The following is a 19825-nucleotide window of genomic DNA, read 5'->3' as shown; positions in this document are numbered from 1 at the left end:
ATATTCTTTGGCGTGCTTGGTGTGGAACGCTAAAACCACGTAGCTGTTGTAAGTCGAAACTTTTCGTCCGTCTGCTGTAGATCGTGCGTCACGCAAGGGTGCGAGCAGGTTCCCAGCCCCACTGATAGCGGGCGCAGTGGAATCGCAGGGGCGGGTTCCTCTCCCTTACGCCAGGAGAAGGAAAGAGAAGGAAGCCTGCCGCCACTGACATTTAGCTGCCGATTTCTCCGCGCGAACTGTAGCATTTGTTCGGTGACGACGCTGCAGTTCTCGGGCATCCGCTTGCTTACTTTCGTACAGATACAAGAGAACCACAGCTCTGCTGTTTCTTCATATTTAACACTGGGTGGCATTGGGTCTAATTTATTACGTATTATAAATTACCTGTTGGCACCAGAAAGTGACCAAGGCTCTCATCGGACGTTCACACTCGCTGTGGGGTATTTTCGCGTAAGTTCACGTGATCACCTTCGAATTTTTAGGCTTGTTGTTCAACGGCCATTGAGAATTATCGGTGCCGCCTCTGGTTTAGAACTGTCCGGGGCTGACGTCGTCTCCAATTCCAGCAATATATAGGTGGTTGCTTTTGGACTTCGTAACAGCATTTTGTAAGTTCTTCTGCTTGAAATGTAAACCTTAATTTATGTAAGCTGTGTTTTGCACTTTGCCACGTGCAATGAGACACTGAGGAGGTAAAGGTACACATCGTTTGACTCCTGCGTTGCGTAGGAATTTTTCACGAGTCTTGTAATTGGGGAATGAAGGTAGAGTTCTCATGAAAAAAGGTTGTGTAAGAGACCCGGATACTGGCATTTTTGTGCTGCCTCTAATTAGAAATAGCCGTAATCATCGCACCCGCCTTGGCAGAAGCTGTCATGGGCAACAGTAATACTTCTAATGTGGTCCATGATGGGTAAGCAAAACGGCCTCGGCAGTTGTAGCCACTTCTGAGGAATATTGAGAAACAGAAGTGCTATGTCCTCTTTTGTTGTATTATGCATTATTCCTCCTTCCCACATTGCGTTCTTCCGGTTACAATGCCCTGCTCAGTAATGAACATCCGCTTACTACACCTTAGCGACGTGATCGTCAACAACGGGCCTAGTAAGTTTCAAGAAAATATACCGTGTGTTTTCTAACCGAGCAAAAAAATTGTTATACAAATCAAACTGCTTGCTCGAAATTGTTAAGCGTCAGCTGCGGGGAAGACTAAAAACCTAGCCGTCGCTTATACAACACAGCTCTTGACCCATGCAGCCGACCCAATGGAACAGACTTTCATAACTAGCATTTCGTAATGAGCGCTACCATAATGTTAATTGTTTTGTTACATTAGAACCTTCCAAATATAGCACTGCATTTTCTCGAGGATGTATCACAAACTTTCTCCAGATATATGACTATCCTACTACAAGAAAACCATTCATCAGCTCGTTCGAAATAATTCTTAGGACAGTGAGGGCCCGGTTTGAAAAATCTCGGACTCAGTTAAAGGCGAACTGCACTCAAAATTTCGGCCTCTTGAAAACACTATTTCCATACAGTCTGCTGAAAAAGAAAGCAAGATGTAAAATACAGAGCTGAAATACGCGTGTAATCGCCGCAAGCGGTCAGTAAAAATCGGCGATTTTGAAACAAAATTGAAGAGAGCGCGGCAATTAAAATGACGTTGCAGACGGCCAGTGAGCCAACGGACGGTAAGCAGCTCGGGAGCAAGCCTGCGCGCAAGCTCTAGCTCGGACGCGGCAGCAAATGGGTGAAGCGTTCGCAGCAGAGCTCAACCGGTGCTCTAACTGCGTGGATGGCCAGAGGAAGAAGCCGGCCGGAGCGTCACAGGCGCGTCATGGCTGTTTACACGATCCGCCGGCAGGTGCAGCATGGTCTGCGGCGGAGCTCTTTAAATGATTGTGACTGATCAACGAGGCGTTTCACGGGGCTACGACTCGTATCCCAGCTGATTTGGTGGTACTTACTACACATTCAAAATAAATTTGTTCAAGGTGGAATTTGAGCGCTGTTGAATGCATTCTGTCGAACATAAGATTGCAGACCTACTGAAAAGATCCGCAAATGTCCCGAGCTTCACTTTGTGTTTTTCGCGCACCATTTCAAAATAACTACAGCATATTAGAAAGCAAATAGTGAGGCTCAGTGTCCGCGAGTAAAGATTGGTGCATATCACCAAGCAAGAAAAACTGCTTGCAGTAGAGAGATGGTGTATATCCGGTTACTTCTTGCGCGGATTACAACCTTGGGCTCGGCCTGGTTTATGTATTTAGCAATACTTAGAAAGCACAGAAACCAACTGTAAGCTGACAAGACGCCAGAAATGTATCGTAGTATCACTGTCGTCGGCCATGGGAACCTTGCTGATACAGCAAGTCGTCCATGGGCATTCTAAAGAAACGCTCCAAGATAGAGCCGTGAATTGAGTCAAGGCGCTCATTCGATGCTGACTATGAGCACAACAGTGGCAACTGCGTCATTCCTGCCATTTTTATTTTTGTAACTATAATTATGGCGGAAGAGCAGCTGGCAAAAGCACGGAGTACACCGCCAGTGAAGAGTGTTTGTATTTTGTTGGGTTGGTTTCAATGTTTTTCTGTGACAGGCACTTACAAATGAACGATAATTGCCAAAATATCTAGTGTTAGCGGTTACGTTTGTCCGTAGTCTCTATTGGTTGTCAGACAGCGTGCTTTCTCAAGGCACAGAAACATCTCCAGTCTCCTTAGATTGTAAACGGTAAAAGTGCTTACGATTTATACTCGTTACCCCTGTGATGTTGACATTTTTGTCCCTCTTGGTCACTTTCCTTGCACCGTTTGCTGATTTTGATTGATCGTTAACCTTTAAGATTTCGTTGTCAACGTTTGTTTGAGCCCGAACTTTGCTTCCAGCATTTCCTTGGATCTCATTTCTGCTCATATCAGTGCAGTCATCCCCAGCTAGCAAGCAAGCCCTGTCACCAACAGGGCTAACCTCACCAGTTGACATTAAAAAGTATCTCTATCCCTCTTAACCTCTATCTGTCTTTCTCTCTTTCTTCTCTCTGTCTTAATCTCAATCTATTTCTCTCCCTCCCTATCTTTCTATATCTCAGAACCATACCCAGAACAGCCGTAATTTCCCTACAGGATAACGCATCCTGATAAACAAGTGCTTTGTGCTGTGACATCTTTGGCAACTTAGATTCTGGTTTATCAGCTCTTCCAGTAATCGGTCACGTTTGACAGAAGGTACAAAACATATTTCATGCAATGATTGTGAAATAATTATGCCCACCTGTTCGTACTCTTCCAAGGCATACTTGGGCTTGTTTTTGAGCGCCCGCTTACACAGGTAGATGGCTGGAAGAAGAGAGATGGACCGCACATTAACAAAGCGGAAATTAAAGAAGAAGTCTCTCGACCATCGTTTCTAAAATTATTGATTTGAGGGGCTGCAGCAAAGGCCCTATCCTATTGCAAAAAAAGGCTGACACGGCACCAGAACGCCCAGCTCGTTGCTCACCGTAATCGGTGTTGTCGGGCTGGTAGCGGGAAGGCCAGAAGTATGGAGTCTGCAGGGGAAACGGGGAGAAAAGGGTTTTTGTATAATCGTTCGCTACTCGCAAAGGTTTCATGAGCACGCGTAATATAGCTGTCGTCATTGATCTCCTGCGGCAACCTCTCAATTGTCCTTCAGTCTGCTCTTCCGTTCATGTCTTTATTTTCTGGATGGATTTGATCGAAGAATTCCGATTCGTTTATTTAGCCATTCATATGTGGGACGCATTTATAGAGCCTGAACTTTTACAAACGTGGGGTTTGGAACCTATATTCTCAATAATGGTTCAAAACAACACCTTCACTACATAAGAGATGTTGTAAATTTCTGTTACGTTTTGTCTATTCAATTTTCCCAATAACTAAAACCCGTTTGCTTTGCCTATGCCAGCATATCGACAAAACCCAACCGAACCTTGCGAAATGCACCTACTTTTACCGCATTTTTCTTAGGGTCTTTCGAGATCTCTTTCAAGTCAGTCTTTCATGTCAGATCTACCGAGGATAGCAATAAAGAAGGTAGATTGTCTATCAATAAAGCCAGCAATAATAACAATATTAACTGCGGTTGCCGAGAACCACTTTATTTATTATATTGGTTGGTAGAAAAATTAGTTGCGAAAAATCGGCCACATATTCTACATGTAACGAAGCTATAAGAAATAAGGAACATTTTTCCTTAACCACAACTCCAACGCCTTTACCAAATGAGTGTCATGTTTAGCCAATTCTTAGGTCAACACTAATTTTGAGCCCTTGATAAGCCTATTAATTCCTTGTTAGAGGGGCTCTATGACGCAAGCTGTTGATTCAAAATCAAATTATCACAGTGGCACAAATATTTTGGTGCCGAGCTAAAATAGTGAGACAATATTATCCCTTTTTACCTATTCGACAAGCACTGTAACCAGCGGTCTCCTGCTGTAAACTTCGAGCCAGTCAATAATACATAAAATCTGTAAAGTGAATCTTGATCCCTACTTCAGTACGTCTCAAGCTTGTTCATTCCCACCGCGTGGTATTCGTTGTTCGGTTAGTGTGTGGTATTCGGAGAATCAGTACGTTTTACAAGGTAGCTCCATGGCGAAGAAAACTGCGACATTTTAGCATTACAGAGAGAACATCATCCAAACGATGATATTTTAACACCTAATGCACCTTTACTTACTCCATTGTTCTTCCTTATAATTTAATCTGTAGGATAATACATTTCAGATAACAAATGGAGTGTTATGTCTGGTAATTTGAACACGAAAGCGTTTTATGCCGGGGTTCACCAAGATCTCACCGAAGTCACAACCGTCACAGAAATGACGTCGCCAGAAAAAGTGCCATGAGAGCCCACGAACTCATTCGCCGGAACGGGAGGTAAGAGACGCTCTGCAAACTTAGCTATGAACTCAGACGTCAAGAGCTCTACGAATGCGTCTTGTATACTTTCCTATGACTCATTTAGATGGTGCTGCCGGCTAGTAGAGGCGAAGCGAAGTAGTGCACCATCACGCTAATGAGCGCCGACAGTTGCTTACTCGATGTCAGCGCCATCGTGTACGGAGTACGCGCGTGATATGAGGCACCCTCCGCGATCGCGTTGTTCCCATGGCCGTTATGTGTTTCAAGCTGCTGTTTATGTGCATGTAATTTTTGTTTTTTTTTGTCCCAAAATATTCCGGTTATTTTTTCTGTTTCTTGCGTGTCGGCGTCACTTCATCTAGCGGGGTCAGACTCGCGAACCCTTCGTACATGAAGGAGGTTCCTTCAACATTCAACTGTTCCTGTGAAGGCACCTTTCACTTTCGTGCTTTACCGATGCCTATAAAATAGGGATCACCCAGAACTTTTTTATAACATATTTCGCTGCTGTTGAGAGGGTTGTCTTTATTCCCAACGCACAATACGTGACAATTCATACCTTAACACAGGAGCCTTCATATGATTGTGTAATTTTGGCCGTGGTTTGACATCAACTTTGATTTAGTGGTGCTAGGGTATCTAAACAAATGGATAACGTCACCCTCTAAATTTAAAATATCTGATGGTTCTGTTTTTCCAACGCGCCATTGGAGAGGACAACGATCGTCACAGGGTCCTTGCAAAAGTTGAGGACTGACCTGGAACCTGTACAGTGTGCTGTCGTCCCTGATGGTGAAGGTCTTCGCGTTGTCGCTGACAGGAAAAAAGTAGCCATACTGACAGAGGAGATTGGCAAGGTGAAGAGCTTCTGCGGCCACAGGGTCTGCGAAGACGTCGCAAACACCATAATTTAGTCTACTTCTCTCGTAGCCCAGTGGGGCTCAACGTTTAATGGAAAACAGGGACGCCCTTACTCTGATCTTCAATGTCCAAGTTGTCGGTGAGCCATTCGACGACGTCGTATCCTGAAAGTGAATGACGAAAAAATTACCAGTGGCATAGCTCGGATATGCCAGGATATAAGTAGCATCAGCTAAGATTCAGTTGATTATTCTTTGGTTTCCTGGTTGTCTAGGATTGGCTGATTATCTTGGTTACTGCTTCTAAAATGATTTCCAATCCAATACAATTCAATCAAATTCAATTGTGGTGGCGGCTCCGGCGCACCAGCTCTGCGCTGCAAGACGTCGTTGCTAGGCGCGCATGCGCAGGACGGCTCTCCAAGAGCCAAGCGAAACTGCTCAACATTGGCCAGTGTAGCTCACGCTACAAAAAAAAAGTGTCCTGTTAATTGCACCGCCGCATCGAGTAGATACCCGATGTAATGGGTGACGTGTTTTACTGCGAAAGTAGGTTAATGATTTCTTGGTGACCAAAGAGGTATCGGGAACCAAATTGGCCTGTATGCACACTTTACTGGTGTTCTCTGCATTGAGGGCGGTTACTTGCAAACCACGTGCGCCGTTGAAAAATAAACTCGCTTATGACCAGCTTGGAAATACAACTGTTTTACCGAACCCGTAAATAAGGTATATGCTTGTGCCCTAGCGTCCAAGGCTGCCTGGAGATTTCAGCGGTCTATGTGGGCTGTTGCGCCGCAAAATTACGCGCCGTTTCAGTCCATAGACCCGCACGGGACCTTTAGGATGTCTGACGGACTTTCCAAGCATGACGAAGCGGTTCTTCACCGCGTGCGGCTAAATGTCGCTTACACGAGTTATTTTCGATTCAAGATGAAACAGGCCGCTTCCCCCTTCTGCACACTGTGTGAGTTGTGAGGGGAGCGAGGACTTGAACCACGTATTATGTGAGTGCACGTGGTATAGAGCAGCTAGAACGTCCCTTTTAGTGTCCTTGGGTCGTCCGCTTTCTAGAGGACTAACTCTAAGTGACGTGCTAGGCGCTTGGTCGAACTCTAAACGAGCATCTCGAGCGACAAACGCTCTATTGTCTTTCCTGCGAAGCACAGTACTTGATCAGACTCTTTAAACAGGACTCGCTTATTGAGCGCGTCATCTTCATCACAGTCATTGTCATCATATGTTCATTGATTTCATTTTTTCATACATCTTGTGTAGCAAGCTAGGCGCCTTGGCCAGGCTGACCTCACCAGTATCATAAAAAACCATTCTCTCTCTCTCTTAGCTTTCGGGCTTAAAATGACACAAGACAGACTCATAGCAAGCCCATATTGCTGAGCTGACGTAACAAAAAGCACAAAAGTTTTTTTTGCAGAAATTCAGCGAATTATTTACTAATGGGTAGCATTCTTATGCCGCTTTTCATGATTATGAGTTTTTCCCAGCGAAGTGTTTTAGTTTTTCTAAATCCTGTCCATCTCCATTTACGCTATTATAATGACTAGAAGTGGAACTTTCGCGAAATCAGCATTATTGTAGAAATGCAGGGCGTTACATGGTTCGCTCTTTTCTTTAACCTTTTTATATTTTTCTTGTTTTTTCAGTTTCTCAAAATTTGCTTCTACTAATTATCTCATTTACGCTAATACAACGATTATAAGTTGAACTTCCGCAAAATCTGCATTGTTGTGGAAATTCAGGTCATTGTACTATTCGCCGTTTTCTATAAGTTCTCAAATTTTAGGTATTTATTATTTTTTCAAAATTTCCTCCGACCAATTATCTCCATTTATGCTATTACAACGATTACATTTGGAACTTTCCCGAAATCTGCATCATTGTGGAAATGCAGGGTGTTACATGGTCCGTCAGTTTCCGTAATTATTTTGTAATTTTCTTATTTCTTTCAATTTTCAAAATTTCGATCTAACAATCGTCTCCATTTGCGCTATTATAACGATTACAGGTGAAACTTTCGGGAAATATGCATTTGTGGAAATGGAATGCGTTGTACGTTTCGACATTTCCCGAAATTCTTTATAGTTGTCTTTTAGTTTTTCATAATTTCGCACGACCGGCGATCTCCATTCTCGGCATTATAGCGATTACAGGTGGAACCTTCGCGATATATGCATTTTTGTCGAAATGTAAGGCGTTACACGGTCCTGGCTGTGGGGGTACTCGGGAAAAAATGCCACGCATTGAAAAATTAAGATGGATCACATTTTACTCATGATTTCTCCGGAATTCTGGGGTTTGAGGGCTGCCAAATGAAGTTTTTTTGAGCACATTGTCAGTTACAAAATAGGCTTTCGGATTATAAAAAAACACCGTGCTTTGAGCGTCTATGCAAAACAGGTATTACAGCAATGGAAAAACTGTTATAGCGTGTAGCAAAACTTTTCGTCAGTAAGGCCATGGAGCATAATGTCGCTTCATGATGACCGCGGCGAGTGCTGCGTACCACTTGCTAAAAATAGCAATTCCGCATTTCCGCATTTCCTTCTGAATGTCGTTGTATTTAACTGCGTATCGTAGTATTTAAAAATAATGCTGCGTTACCAACGCAGAATCGGTGAGATACTACGAAAGAACACCCCCAATGTCACGCTTTCGAAACTAGGATCGGAAACCGACGCTGTCAGAGCATGAAGTCAAAATACGACCAGCTCTAGTGGAAGATACCCCACAGGCATGTCATACAATGTGTGGTCGTTGTACAAAGGCGACAAAAAAATCCCGGGCCATCTCCACTAACGTACAACCAGGGGAGTAGCGAAGCATGCAGTTTATCAGTGTATTCTTGGCGCCTTGGCGTTTTTTCCAACGGAAATTAAACCTTTGCGAGGTACAACAGGTGTACAGATTTGCTGTAAAAGTCTCGCGTCTTGGAAGCACGAAGTGTTCTAGCCCGAGGCATAAGCGAGTGTCCCAGTGGTTTACTACCATGACTACATGAGACGACGGTTACGACGACGACATTAGATGCCGACAGCTCGATCCAATACGGGCCTTCGCCTCTAATATGGAGCTTCTCAAGCTCCCAGTAGCCATCAATGCATTTCACGTGGCGGGACCTTGGGAAGGGCATCGAAAATTTCGGCGAAGTGGCCAGCTAGACCAAACCAACGGGCAGAGAACCTCACCGTGCTAATCTACAAAGGGCAGCAAGGCAAAGGTTGGAAGTTTAGTGGAGACGGCGGACGTACCGAGGAAGGCGCTGGGAATGGAGGTAAGGAATAGCTTCTGGCTGCGCACGGGCACCCCTGTGTCCGGGTGCTGCATCTCTCGCACGAGCGCCTCCATCTTGGCCAGCACGGGTTCCTTGCAGGTCGACTCATCCAGGGGCGGCAGCTCCTTGCCCTCCATGGGCGGCGCTCAGGCGGCGCGGCAACGGCTACGGCCCCGCCCGCAGCCCATGCCCTGTGCCCAGGCCTGGGAAGGAAAGGGGCGTGCGGAAGGATTTAAGGCATTTAAAGGGACCATGAACACCAAACACGTACGGTTGAAATTTGACAGAATACACTTATGCAACTTGGTCAACTTGGTTTCAGCACCAAAAAGACATTCTTTCAGATAACAATTGCAAGACAAAATTAAAGGGGGTGCACACGACTTGCAAAGACTTTGAAGGCGAGAGCCTAGTTCTGCTTTCCGTGAAAACAAAATACGCACGGTTTAAATTGGACAGAATAGACTTTTTGTAACTTGCTCAGCTGGGATTCAGCACCGAAAGGCCTTCTTTTAAATAACAATAGTATGAAAAAAATTAAAGGGGGTGCTCAGGACTTACAAAGAATGTGAATGCGAGAGCCTAGTTGGACTGCGTTGCAAACAGCACCAGAACAGGACGATAGGGGCATCACACTAACACAACGCTCGCTAACAACTGATGTTTATTGTCGCGAACAGGCAACAAATGTGGAGAAACAGAAAACACGTGACATAGTCATCTAGGAATGACAAATACAAAAAGAATATTAAAAGCAAGAAACTAAGAAAAACTTCTATGACACAGTAATCTGCACTACTGTTAAATCTGCAGCAGCCAGCACACTTTATATCAGAGCACCCACACAATCTCTACTAGCTACCAAGATAGTCAATTTCTTTCCCAACAAGGGCGACGGACGGTGTGCTGATGCAGTTCTGCTGCCTGGTGCGAATTTCCCAGGCTTCTCTGACCTGCCGCCGCAGCCTGTCCTGATACCTGGCCACCACGTGGCACTGCTCAGACGAAGGCGAGCAACTTGGGCAATTTGCAACGTGCGCAGCGACCGTGCTCCCTGTTTCTAACTTAGTTATGTACCAACTGGCCCGCATACAATCCGTGTTTCCTAGTTGGATTTTGTCTTGATCGATTCGCTGGTGCACTTTATTATGAACTTTGTGGTTGCGCCTCTCACAACTTGGTCAGCCCCCTTCTTTGGACGTGTTTGCACTGACCTACCCTCCTTTAGGGCTGCTGTTTCTCTCTTCCGGCGGGAGCTCAGTCACACTTTCTCACAGCCCTCATCCGACCCTCTGCACTGCCATTTCTCTTTCCCGGCACAGGATTCCCCGCTCGCACTCCCATTTTTTGCGCGATGCTGCGTACTTCCCAACAATTGTGTAGCTCACGCGTTTAAAACGACCAAATTGTAGCGCCAGCTACAATGGCCGAGGTTGAGCAGTTTCACCTAGCTCCTGTAAAGCCCTGCTGCGCATGCGCGAGGAGCAGTGCGGTCTTACGGTGCACAGCTGGCGCGCTGGAGCCGCCGCCGCCGCGACTGGATTGAATTTAATTGGATTGGATTGGAATGAAAATCGCTTTAGCAGCAGCAAGCATGATAATCAGATAACCCTAGACAACCAGTAAACCTACGAATAACCAGGGAACCTTAGCTCATGCTACGTATGTCCTAGCATAGCCGAGCTAAGCTACTGCTAATTTTTCACGATACGCAAAGTCAGCAGCGGCGCAATAGAGGAACATGGAAAACCCGACACCACTTTTAACGTATGCTTCGCTCAAATAAGCTACATTATTAGGAAAAAAGGGAATCGCCATGCATCCCACTAGCTCGTTTCCCGCAACAGAACCTATGGTGTCATATGCCCTTCTGTGTGATTGGCTGAGGCCGGCAAAAGCAAACGCAAATTTGGCAGGCCTGATAAGCTTGCTGAACGAGCTGTTTGTGGTTAAATGTAGGGCACATAGCAGTAAGGATTGTGGGGTGAACATTTACAGTTATGAACGAGCACGCAAACACCGAAGCACTTATTGCTGCACTTTGCCGGCTGACACCGCTAACACGGTAGTCGCGCGCGCTGGACTTCTCTGAAACAATACTGACCAACTGACACTGACCAACTGACCAACACTTACCAACTGACACAAGCGGCATGGGCGCTTGTTTGTTTGTCGAGTCATAGCCAAAGTATTAGAAAACGATTAGTATGAACAGTAATAAAAATACGGCAGGTGTAGAAGTCCGGGGAGAAGCAAAGTACAAACACTGGCACTGATGATGATGATGATGATTAGTGGCTTTCCTTTTAAATCGGGGCGTCGGTCGCCAGCAACCGACCTGCCTGTTTTTTTTTTTTTTTTTTTTTACGTTTACTTGCCCTACTCCCAGCCAACAGCGACAGTTGGTGGACCGGGCACGCAGGACCGCAGCCGCCGCAGGGGCCCTGGACTGAGGGCTTCTCCCGCTTTCAAGCGCAAATCTCTTGAATAAATGTTTTTACCACCAGCACCTATAGATTTGCTTCCTCCCTCCCATCTCTCCCTTCTTTCTGTTTTAAACTCATCGCCCCTACCCCCCTTTTTTCTCCCCTCGATGTTCTAAATTCTCATCCGTATGATTACTCCTACTGCGTACCAATGCCCTCCCTAGTTTTCCTCCACCACCACTCCAGTCCCTTCTTCGTCACCTCTATGGCACTGAAGTTGAGGTTCCCCCTCGCCCCAAATCCCAAAGCCTCCGCCAGCGTCATTTCCCCCTCACCCCGCGGTGGCCGTATCTCTGTGCAGCTCCTGACAATATGGTCTATAGTTTCCCGATCACTGCCGCAGCATGCACACGTTTCGTCCTGCTGCCTGTAGCTACCCGTGTATGCCCGGGTTCTCAGGCACCATGACCGTGCCTCGGAGAGCAACGCACTGCCTCACGTATTGCCACAGAATCCCTCCTTTTTAATTTCCCGTTTCTCTGCCCTATAAGTCTCCAGGTTTTTTTTTTTCGCTTCCATTCTCTGTGCCCACTTCGTCGTCTCTGCTGCCTTTACCTGCTTTTTAAATGTGTGTAAACCCCGGTTTCCCCTACCGACTTTCCGTACCGCTTGGTGAGCTGTCTGGTCCTCCGTCTCCACCGCGTGTCCACGATCCTTATATACAGGTACTTAAACACCCTCACGGCCTATTTTTCGTCCGCCATGTCACGAAGTCGCTCCTCAAACTTTATCTTGCTCTGCGCCTCCCTCGCCTCGAAAGACGACCAGCCCATATCCCCTTGTACCGCTTCATTTGTAGTTTTGCTGTGGGCCCCTAGGGCCAATCTGCCTACCGCCCTCTGATTTACTTCCAGGCCCGCTTGGGTCTCTGACTTCATGTACAGAACCGAATTAGCGAAAGTAAATCCTGGTATCATGACCCCTTTCCAGACTCCCCTTACCACCTCTTATTTGCTGTTCCCCCAGAGGGCTACAATATGATCAAACGGTCGCGTGTGAGATGAAACAGCCGTGGCCAGCAGGCTTTATTTAGTTTTAAGGCTGTGCTCTTAATACGTCATTGTCAACGTCACGAACACACACGATTTAGCGGGATATTGAAATTTTTACTTAAAATACCTAATTGGTCAGTGAATAAAGCATCGTTTGCCGCCGAACAGGCGCTTAGGGCCCTATAAAAAACTAAATCTTTAGAATAAAACAAACTTGTATTTTTCTGCGTGGCTCCTTTAAGGACACAAAATGCTACCATACGTGAGTGCGATAACTCCATTCTCGGAAAACCACGCTCACATATTTTTGCTAAATAATTAAGCAGGTAGTAGGACTTAGCGTGGACGACACGTCAATCAGCAGCCGCAGAAAATTCTTAGCCATTGGGCACCCATGCTTAGAAATCATAGCTATGACATTCCAGTAGACTTGCAGTAACAAAATTTACCGGGTTACCTCGGCTAAGCCACAACAAACAATATAAAAAAGGATAGAGGACACGCGAACGAGACCAACTAAAAACAGCACTTCGCAAACGAGTTCATATTTACCCAAACAAAGCTCATATTTATGAGAGAAGTACTCTGATCTGCAAAGCTTCTATGCACGACACCCTCGAAAAAGAAGACAGTCACCACAGCACCCCAAGATCGGCCTTATAGCTCCATTCTAAGGCGGGCAATGTGCTGCAGCTTTTCCTAATTGCCTGACTCTCCTCATCTCACAGTATGTGTCAACATGTGGTCACTATCGCACGTTCATGCTCACCTCATACCGCACAATCACTGCATATGAGCATGTAGTCATCACAGCGAGAGGTGAGCCCTGCCGTGAGCACGGCGCACCTTTTTGAGACCATTATTAAATAATTGTTCTCTCTCTGTTATCATCTTAAACCACGATAGGATGAAGAATGCAAGGTTGATTGGGTTGCGCTAGCGCGACACCAGACAAGGCTACTGCAAAGACTGCGACAAAGAAGAAATTTCTAGCCCGACTGACCCCACAGGCACAGTTTTCTTAAATTCTTGGTATCATTTCAAAGCCTCTTAAGTAACGGGAAACAGATCAATTATTACTCAAGGCTTTTTCTCAAAAAACACACAAACCATTTATTCAATGTGCAGGTTGCCGAATTCCAGCAAACTGCCCTCTGGCCGCATATCCCTACTTTTATGTAATAAACCCTTTATATGCTACATTTATTTAAATCAAAAGAAAATACTTGAATCTGTGGAGGCTTTCTTCAAATACCAATTACATTAAACAAAATCTCAACAATTGGCACCCAGCGGCAAAGAAACTTCCTCGCCTAACCAGGGCCCGGGAAGGTAATGTTTTGCGTGTACATTTTGCTGATCCAGCATTAGGCTTGACGGAGCACTTTTAGCGTGTAAAAAAATATTCCTTGCAGTTAGCAGTAGTTATTCATGAAACGTAAGTTCTCGCAGAAATTTTCAATGTAGCCAGTCGTGCTGGATAACAGTAGCCAACGAATCGATAGCGCTCTTAAACTATCATCAAACTAATTTATGCGCCCTGTAACAAATTTTGGCATAATTCGACTAAATAGTGAACGTGCAGATGCTATCACCTTATCATGATGTGAATTTAGTCTTGCAAACTTTTTACCCTCGAAACAGTGTTGAATAGCTCCAGTATCGCCGTTCAACGCAATAAAAATATACCATGACAGCAGTTTTTTAAGAGTTCATCGACACGTGTCTAGAGGCTGCGTAACGTAGAATTAAGAAAAGAAGGCGCAACACTCAAGGTTTAAAGGTCCTTCTTCCATATTTCGTTTGTAACTGTCTACTACGTGCGAATGTTGGCGTAAACGGAAAGTAGATATGAGAACGATAAAGGCCGGAAGACCTTACAGTGGTTCCCCGGGCCCTTATTTGAATTTATTGAACTAGGACACCACTTGTTGCGAGCGCACCAAGTCATGACTTTTCCGGGCATGGGGCTTAGCATACTCTAACAGCAAAAAAAAAACAGTAATGCGCGCAAGTTTTTCATTATTCTCCTTTAAAAGCGACACGTTCAACACTTCATTGATATTGGTGTTCTCCGTACGTAGGAAACCATCAAAAATAAATTCCCGCCAACGAACCTGGCCCCTCAAAACATCAGCCACTTCCCAGATAAAAGAACACTGCATGGACAGTTACAAAATATCAGTTGTTCACTAACAAAACCATCTTGATTGCTTTGATAATTAAAGCTGAGGGTCCGCGTAAACAGATTATTGAAATGGATTGCGCATATGCAAAGACGAGCATACCGTGTAGACAGGCATGTGAAAAAACCAATTCCTAAATCTGTCGTAATGCGCCTGATACCAAATTTTGTAATGTGGCACCGCGGTGGGACAAATTGTCATGCAAACAAGTACGAAATTCCTCGAAGGTTGTCAGTATTGCATTGTTATACTGGCACGTAAGTAACAGCCCGCATCAGACGTCAAAATAGTGGCAAGTGACAATTTGTACTGAGTGTAACTCTTAATTCAAGTGTTTCCAGCCACCAACTCCGAATGAAGCCTTATCTACTTGTATATCATTTTCCCTCTAATAAACGGAAGGGCGTGCAATGGCCTTTGTCGCACGTCTTTGGTATAAACCGTTGAGTTTTGCTATAACACAGGTCATATTACCAGTCGAATTGTGGTTTCTCAATAACGTGTCGCTTAGCTTAAACCTGCAGTGTCAATAGCAAAAGAGTTGTGCAAAAAATTCCACTCTAAATAGTTCACTTTTACCTAGCCATGTGGTTGCTCAGTTAGCTTTAATTCAAAGTTTTCCCCCTACCCCTGTATTTTTTATGTAAGTGAGCACATCTGCGTTAAGAGAACCATTAACAATGCTGCAAGGCTCTCCCTCGCTATCGCTAACACTACATGGCAGCTCATACTAAGCTCCAACGCGCGTGGTTTTTAACGTGGAGCGCCGTTCGACTATCTATAAAGGGAACATTCAGCAGGTTTGTATACTTGGGGCTGTTATGTTTTGTGAGGAAAACGCTGCTGTAGGTAGTTTTGATTCGTGTGAACGGGGATACATGGTCTAAAGAAGTGCAAGCACAAGGTTAGCCACCGCCGCAAGTGGTCGACGATCTGCCATCAAACCTGCTGATTTCAGCGGAGGTTTACGCTTAACAGGACGAAAGGTCCTCAGTCGACAAGGACACTGCTTTTAAGTATGTCCCCGTAGGTGGAAGGTCAGAACCTATCCCGTAATCATAGGGCAGCCGCTAACACTCGTAAAGCAAGGCTTGGCAAACACCGGATGCTCACTGCACTGTCGGGATATTTTTTGTCGCAGGTCGCTGCCCCATGTACAACGTCAAAAAAACAACCGACACAGCTGACGTCGACCACGACACCCCAACGTCCATTTTCTGATTGTCTCGAGCGACGTCCGGCGACGCGACCTCGGCGGTCACGCATCACCGGTGTTCTGGCGGAGGGTCCCCATGGTGAAGAGGGGAAAGAAGTCAACCTCCGTCAAGAACGTTCCCGCGAGCTGGGGAGACCCCGTCTCCGCGTCGTGGGGGCTTCCCACAGGGATGACCGGGTGTTCGTCCCGGTGTTAAGCACGTTTCTCGCCCGCTCCCGACCTCCGGTGCCCTTAACACGAGGCGGGGAGGTTGCCGGTGGGTTTATTCACTCACCGTGGCGGGGTTGAGCGGGTCTGCAGCGACGACGTCGTTGGCGGTGGTAGCCCTGCTGCGCCAACATCGATTGACGCCGTGTGTCCCCTCTCGCCAACATGGCGGCCGTATCGATTGCGTCTGCTCGGGAGCGGAGGGGAGTCCCTAGGAAACCCCTCCGCCGCGTCCCCATTCGCCTTTCGCTCCAGCCGTCTGCTCCTGCAAGCGGCCGCAGCCATCATTGATTCTGCAAAAGCCATCGCGCAGCGTCACCTGGCGGTGACAGTTCGAAGGGGTTTGTCTCCGTCCGCGGCCACCGGGATGGCGCCAGTTGAAACGGTGGAGTGGACACTCCTGTTGTGTAGTGGATTCGGGAGTGTCTCGCAACGCAATACTAGGGACATTGGGTTTTTGTAGCGCTGTGCATTTTCCGCGGATGCTGTGGCCGGCGACTATGGACGACTAAGGGACGCGAAATAAGCGTCCATAGTGATATATCACCATCCATATTTTTCTGGCCGCATATTTTCTTTGATGAGTTTGCTAGGTCCTCTTGAAGTGAAAACCGAATTCACTCCTTTTGACAGAGGCTTATGCGAATACCACATATTAAAAGGACGCTTTCGTCAGAAGGCGCCTACCGGACTGATTGTAAACGTCCTAATGTATGCAGCTTTAAGTGGTCACTCTTTCCTTCAAAGCGACGCATACTTTGGTAAATCATTCAAGACATTAGTACGTATGTGTAAATGTTATAAAATTGTAGGAATCCTTGAAGTAAAACAAATAAACGGTTGTTCACTTGTTGCGATAAGGTTTGTCTACACTAACTTGTTTTCTTATTTTTTTTTCATTCCACGGAAAGGAAAAATATCAGGAGCGAAAGAAAAATAACGGCAGTAGTAGCAGCATGCACACTAGTATTAATGATTACCGATGGGTAGAGTGTGCTGAAGTGTCTGCATGGGTGCGCATGCGCAACCTACTTTAAAGGGTGGTTCCCGCCAGTGAAAGCTCAGGATAGTGGACTCTGGGGTATCGAAGCCGGTGCCCTGCCTGCGAAGTGACAGCGCTAGCGACATGCTCATTTGCAAGCTGAAAAAAGCTGCCATGTTTGTGTGTGCCAATGCACCTGCTTGCTTGTGAACGCAACCATTAGAACAGTAATTTAAACCACGTAATTCAACGCATAAGCATGCAACGAATGTTCTCTTCAGAAGGGTTCTGCAATAATGGTTCTGCAATGCGCTGGTTCTGCAAAAAACCAATTGTTGAAAGTTAGCGCTTGTCCTGTCCACGCCTCGTCCTCTGTTTGTTACTGCGCTTGTTTTCTGTGTAACGCATGTGCGCCTCTGCATTTTCCGGCTAGTACACTGACTCCGAGAAGGTGGTGCTGAGGAGAGGAGGAGGCAGATTGCGCTGGTAGTGTTGGTCCTTATTGGCACTAGGGGCGCCTTTGTTCCATGAACTCACCAGCCAGCAGTATTTGGCGGCCTCTAGGGATACGTCGGGCAACTACGCGTTCGTTAGAGTGCTCGGAATGGCGGATTCATGCAGCAACTCACAGTGAGCAGTCGACCAGCCTGCTGTTTGGCGGGCTGCGCATAGAAAAAAATGTAAAGGTAGAACAGGCGGGAAAATACGGACTTAATGATTGCGTCTTCATCACGTGAAAGCGTAGCGGTTGGTCTTTCCGGCATTTAGGGCGAGTGGTAAAAGAATCCCATTTAAAATCAAGCTGGCACGCAGTGTTATACTTTTAAAATTGTGTTGCTGTCATCCTAGACACTTTTATTTATGCAACAAGTTGAATAGTTGTGCGTGCACATTTTTGTGGCTTCTACATGGAGGCAAGCCTGGCCAAACCGCAAGCAGAAGCCGCCATTTGCCTCTTTCGGCAGCGTTTTCAATTGTGCTTTTGCAGCCCTGTGCTAACTTCGCGGTATCGGTGTTGCATATTGAATAGAAGGTGAGACTTTTTTTAAGTGTTGATGTGGGGTATCATATTTCGTTTTTTTGTACTTCGAACGCTGCGAGCGTTGCGTAGCTTTAATGAAATCAGACATAGCTGGTTCTACGCCTTGAGGATGATGATGATGATGATGATGATTATAAAATATTTTATTAGGAATGGGAGGACCGAAGGTCGCTGGTGCGGGAAGAAGGGGAATAGGGAAGAAGGTAGACGCTTACTAAATCACGCTCGCCAGGCCGCTGGCAACGCCGAACTGGGCTGAGGGCACCAGGTGGTGTGGATGTAGAAGTATGTCTCTATGTAATGCTTCTATATCTGAATTTTTAAAAACACTATCGTTCATTCTATGAAGATCAAAAGCGGAGCACTGCAGAGCAAGATGTTCCATGTTTGCTTGAGAAATGGTGTTACAAAAGGTACATGTGCAAATAAGAGCTTAGGAAATGCACTGGAAATGCTTAGTGACCATTTTTTAGCCGAACATAATGATATTTTTAGGGAGGTTGGGCCCTTTGTTTAAGCGCTGAGGGATGTCAGCAGTAAGCGCCCATCGTCGCACGTCGGCTTCACGTGCAGCGAACGACGGTGATGAGTTACGTGCGGAAGTGGCCGACGGTTCGTACGCGAGGCAAGGGTTGTGCGCTGTGGCTGCACTTAAGTTACGCGAGCCGCACGTTGCGTTCGATTATTAAAGATGATAGTCTTTCTTTGGCTACTTAAATCCAGAAATTTTATGCAGAAATGCATTATAGTCGGGGGTTGTCGTGCGTCCCTTGGCCGGCGTGCGCAGCGCGTCTGATGATGATTGTGGCATGATGCCCCTAGGGATTTGCCAAACAAACAATCCATCACAAGATAGCTTCGCGTTCAACCACCATCGTCATCTTCCCGTAGGGGAACCGCTGAAGAAGAAGAAGGAGAAGAAGACAAAGCTGCGAAGAGGAGGGCTGCGTGAGTTTTGGCTACCGTTATCCTCCTCGGCCGGCGCATCTTCCCGATCTGAACCCGGTCGAAGAGCGGCGCAGCGCGTCTGATGATGATTGTGGCATGATGCCCCTAGGGATTGGCCAACAAAACAATCCATCACGAGATAGCTTCGCGTTCAACCACCATCGTCATCTTCCCGTAGGGGAACAGCTGAAGAAGAAGAAGGAGAAGAAGACAAAGCTGCGAAGAGGAGGGCTGCGTGAGTTTTGGCTACCGTTATCCTCCTCGGCCGGCGCATCTTCCCGATCTGCACCCGGTCGAAGAGCGGCTCATCGCGCCCCGACTCTCCTTCATGAGCATCAGGCGGCTGACTCAAAGCAACGGGCAGTTTGGAATCAAGGGACAGGCGGTGAACGTGCCCATCGACGTATCGAAGGTTGTGCGGTGCCTTCCTCGCATGGTACCCGAGGACGTTGCGTTCGACGTTCAGATTTCTGCATCCTCACAATCCCCCTCGGGGAGGTGCGGGGGAATTTATTAGTCTGTCTGTATGTCTGTCTGTCTGTCTGCCTGCCCGCCTGTCTGTCTGTCTGTGACTCGATTCAGCCACCCGGCCAAAGCAAAATAATGCCTGCGCAATAATCTTATATAGTCACAGCTAAATCTACCCGTCTATGTCCGGTGTAATGTTCACACTTGTCAACATTGTTGAAGAAGAACAAGACATTACGCAAATA

At 46.3% G+C, this 19825-nt stretch overlaps 1 protein-coding gene across 2 annotated transcripts in view; it reads right to left on the bottom strand.

Moving 5' to 3' along the window:
* LOC144138207 (regulator of G-protein signaling 7-like) overlaps positions 1 to 16781 on the bottom strand; it is a 44738-nt gene extending 27957 nt beyond the window's left edge. The window contains exons 1-6 of one of the 2 annotated variants that reach the window (XM_077670389.1): positions 16208 to 16781; positions 9031 to 9256; positions 5876 to 5926; positions 5660 to 5784; positions 3514 to 3562; positions 3286 to 3350 (exon numbers count right to left, since the gene is read on the bottom strand). In XM_077670389.1, the coding sequence (XP_077526515.1) occupies positions 3286 to 3350; positions 3514 to 3562; positions 5660 to 5784; positions 5876 to 5926; positions 9031 to 9190 (450 nt within the window). In that variant the 5' untranslated portion in view covers positions 9191 to 9256; positions 16208 to 16781. The remainder of the gene's footprint in view (positions 1 to 3285; positions 3351 to 3513; positions 3563 to 5659; positions 5785 to 5875; positions 5927 to 9030; positions 9257 to 16207) is intronic. The other variant, XM_077670390.1, reaches the window with a different exon arrangement.
* Positions 16782 to 19825: the final 3044 nt, after the last annotated feature.

Source organism: Haemaphysalis longicornis, unplaced genomic scaffold, assembly GCF_048455015.1.
Source record: "Haemaphysalis longicornis isolate Haplotype H1 unplaced genomic scaffold, Haemaphysalis longicornis Haplotype H1 scaffold_5, whole genome shotgun sequence".
Lineage (NCBI taxonomy): Eukaryota > Metazoa > Arthropoda > Arachnida > Ixodida > Ixodidae > Haemaphysalis > Haemaphysalis longicornis.
Note: the sequence above shows the minus strand (reverse complement) of the source record. Positions and strands in the feature narration are given on the sequence as shown.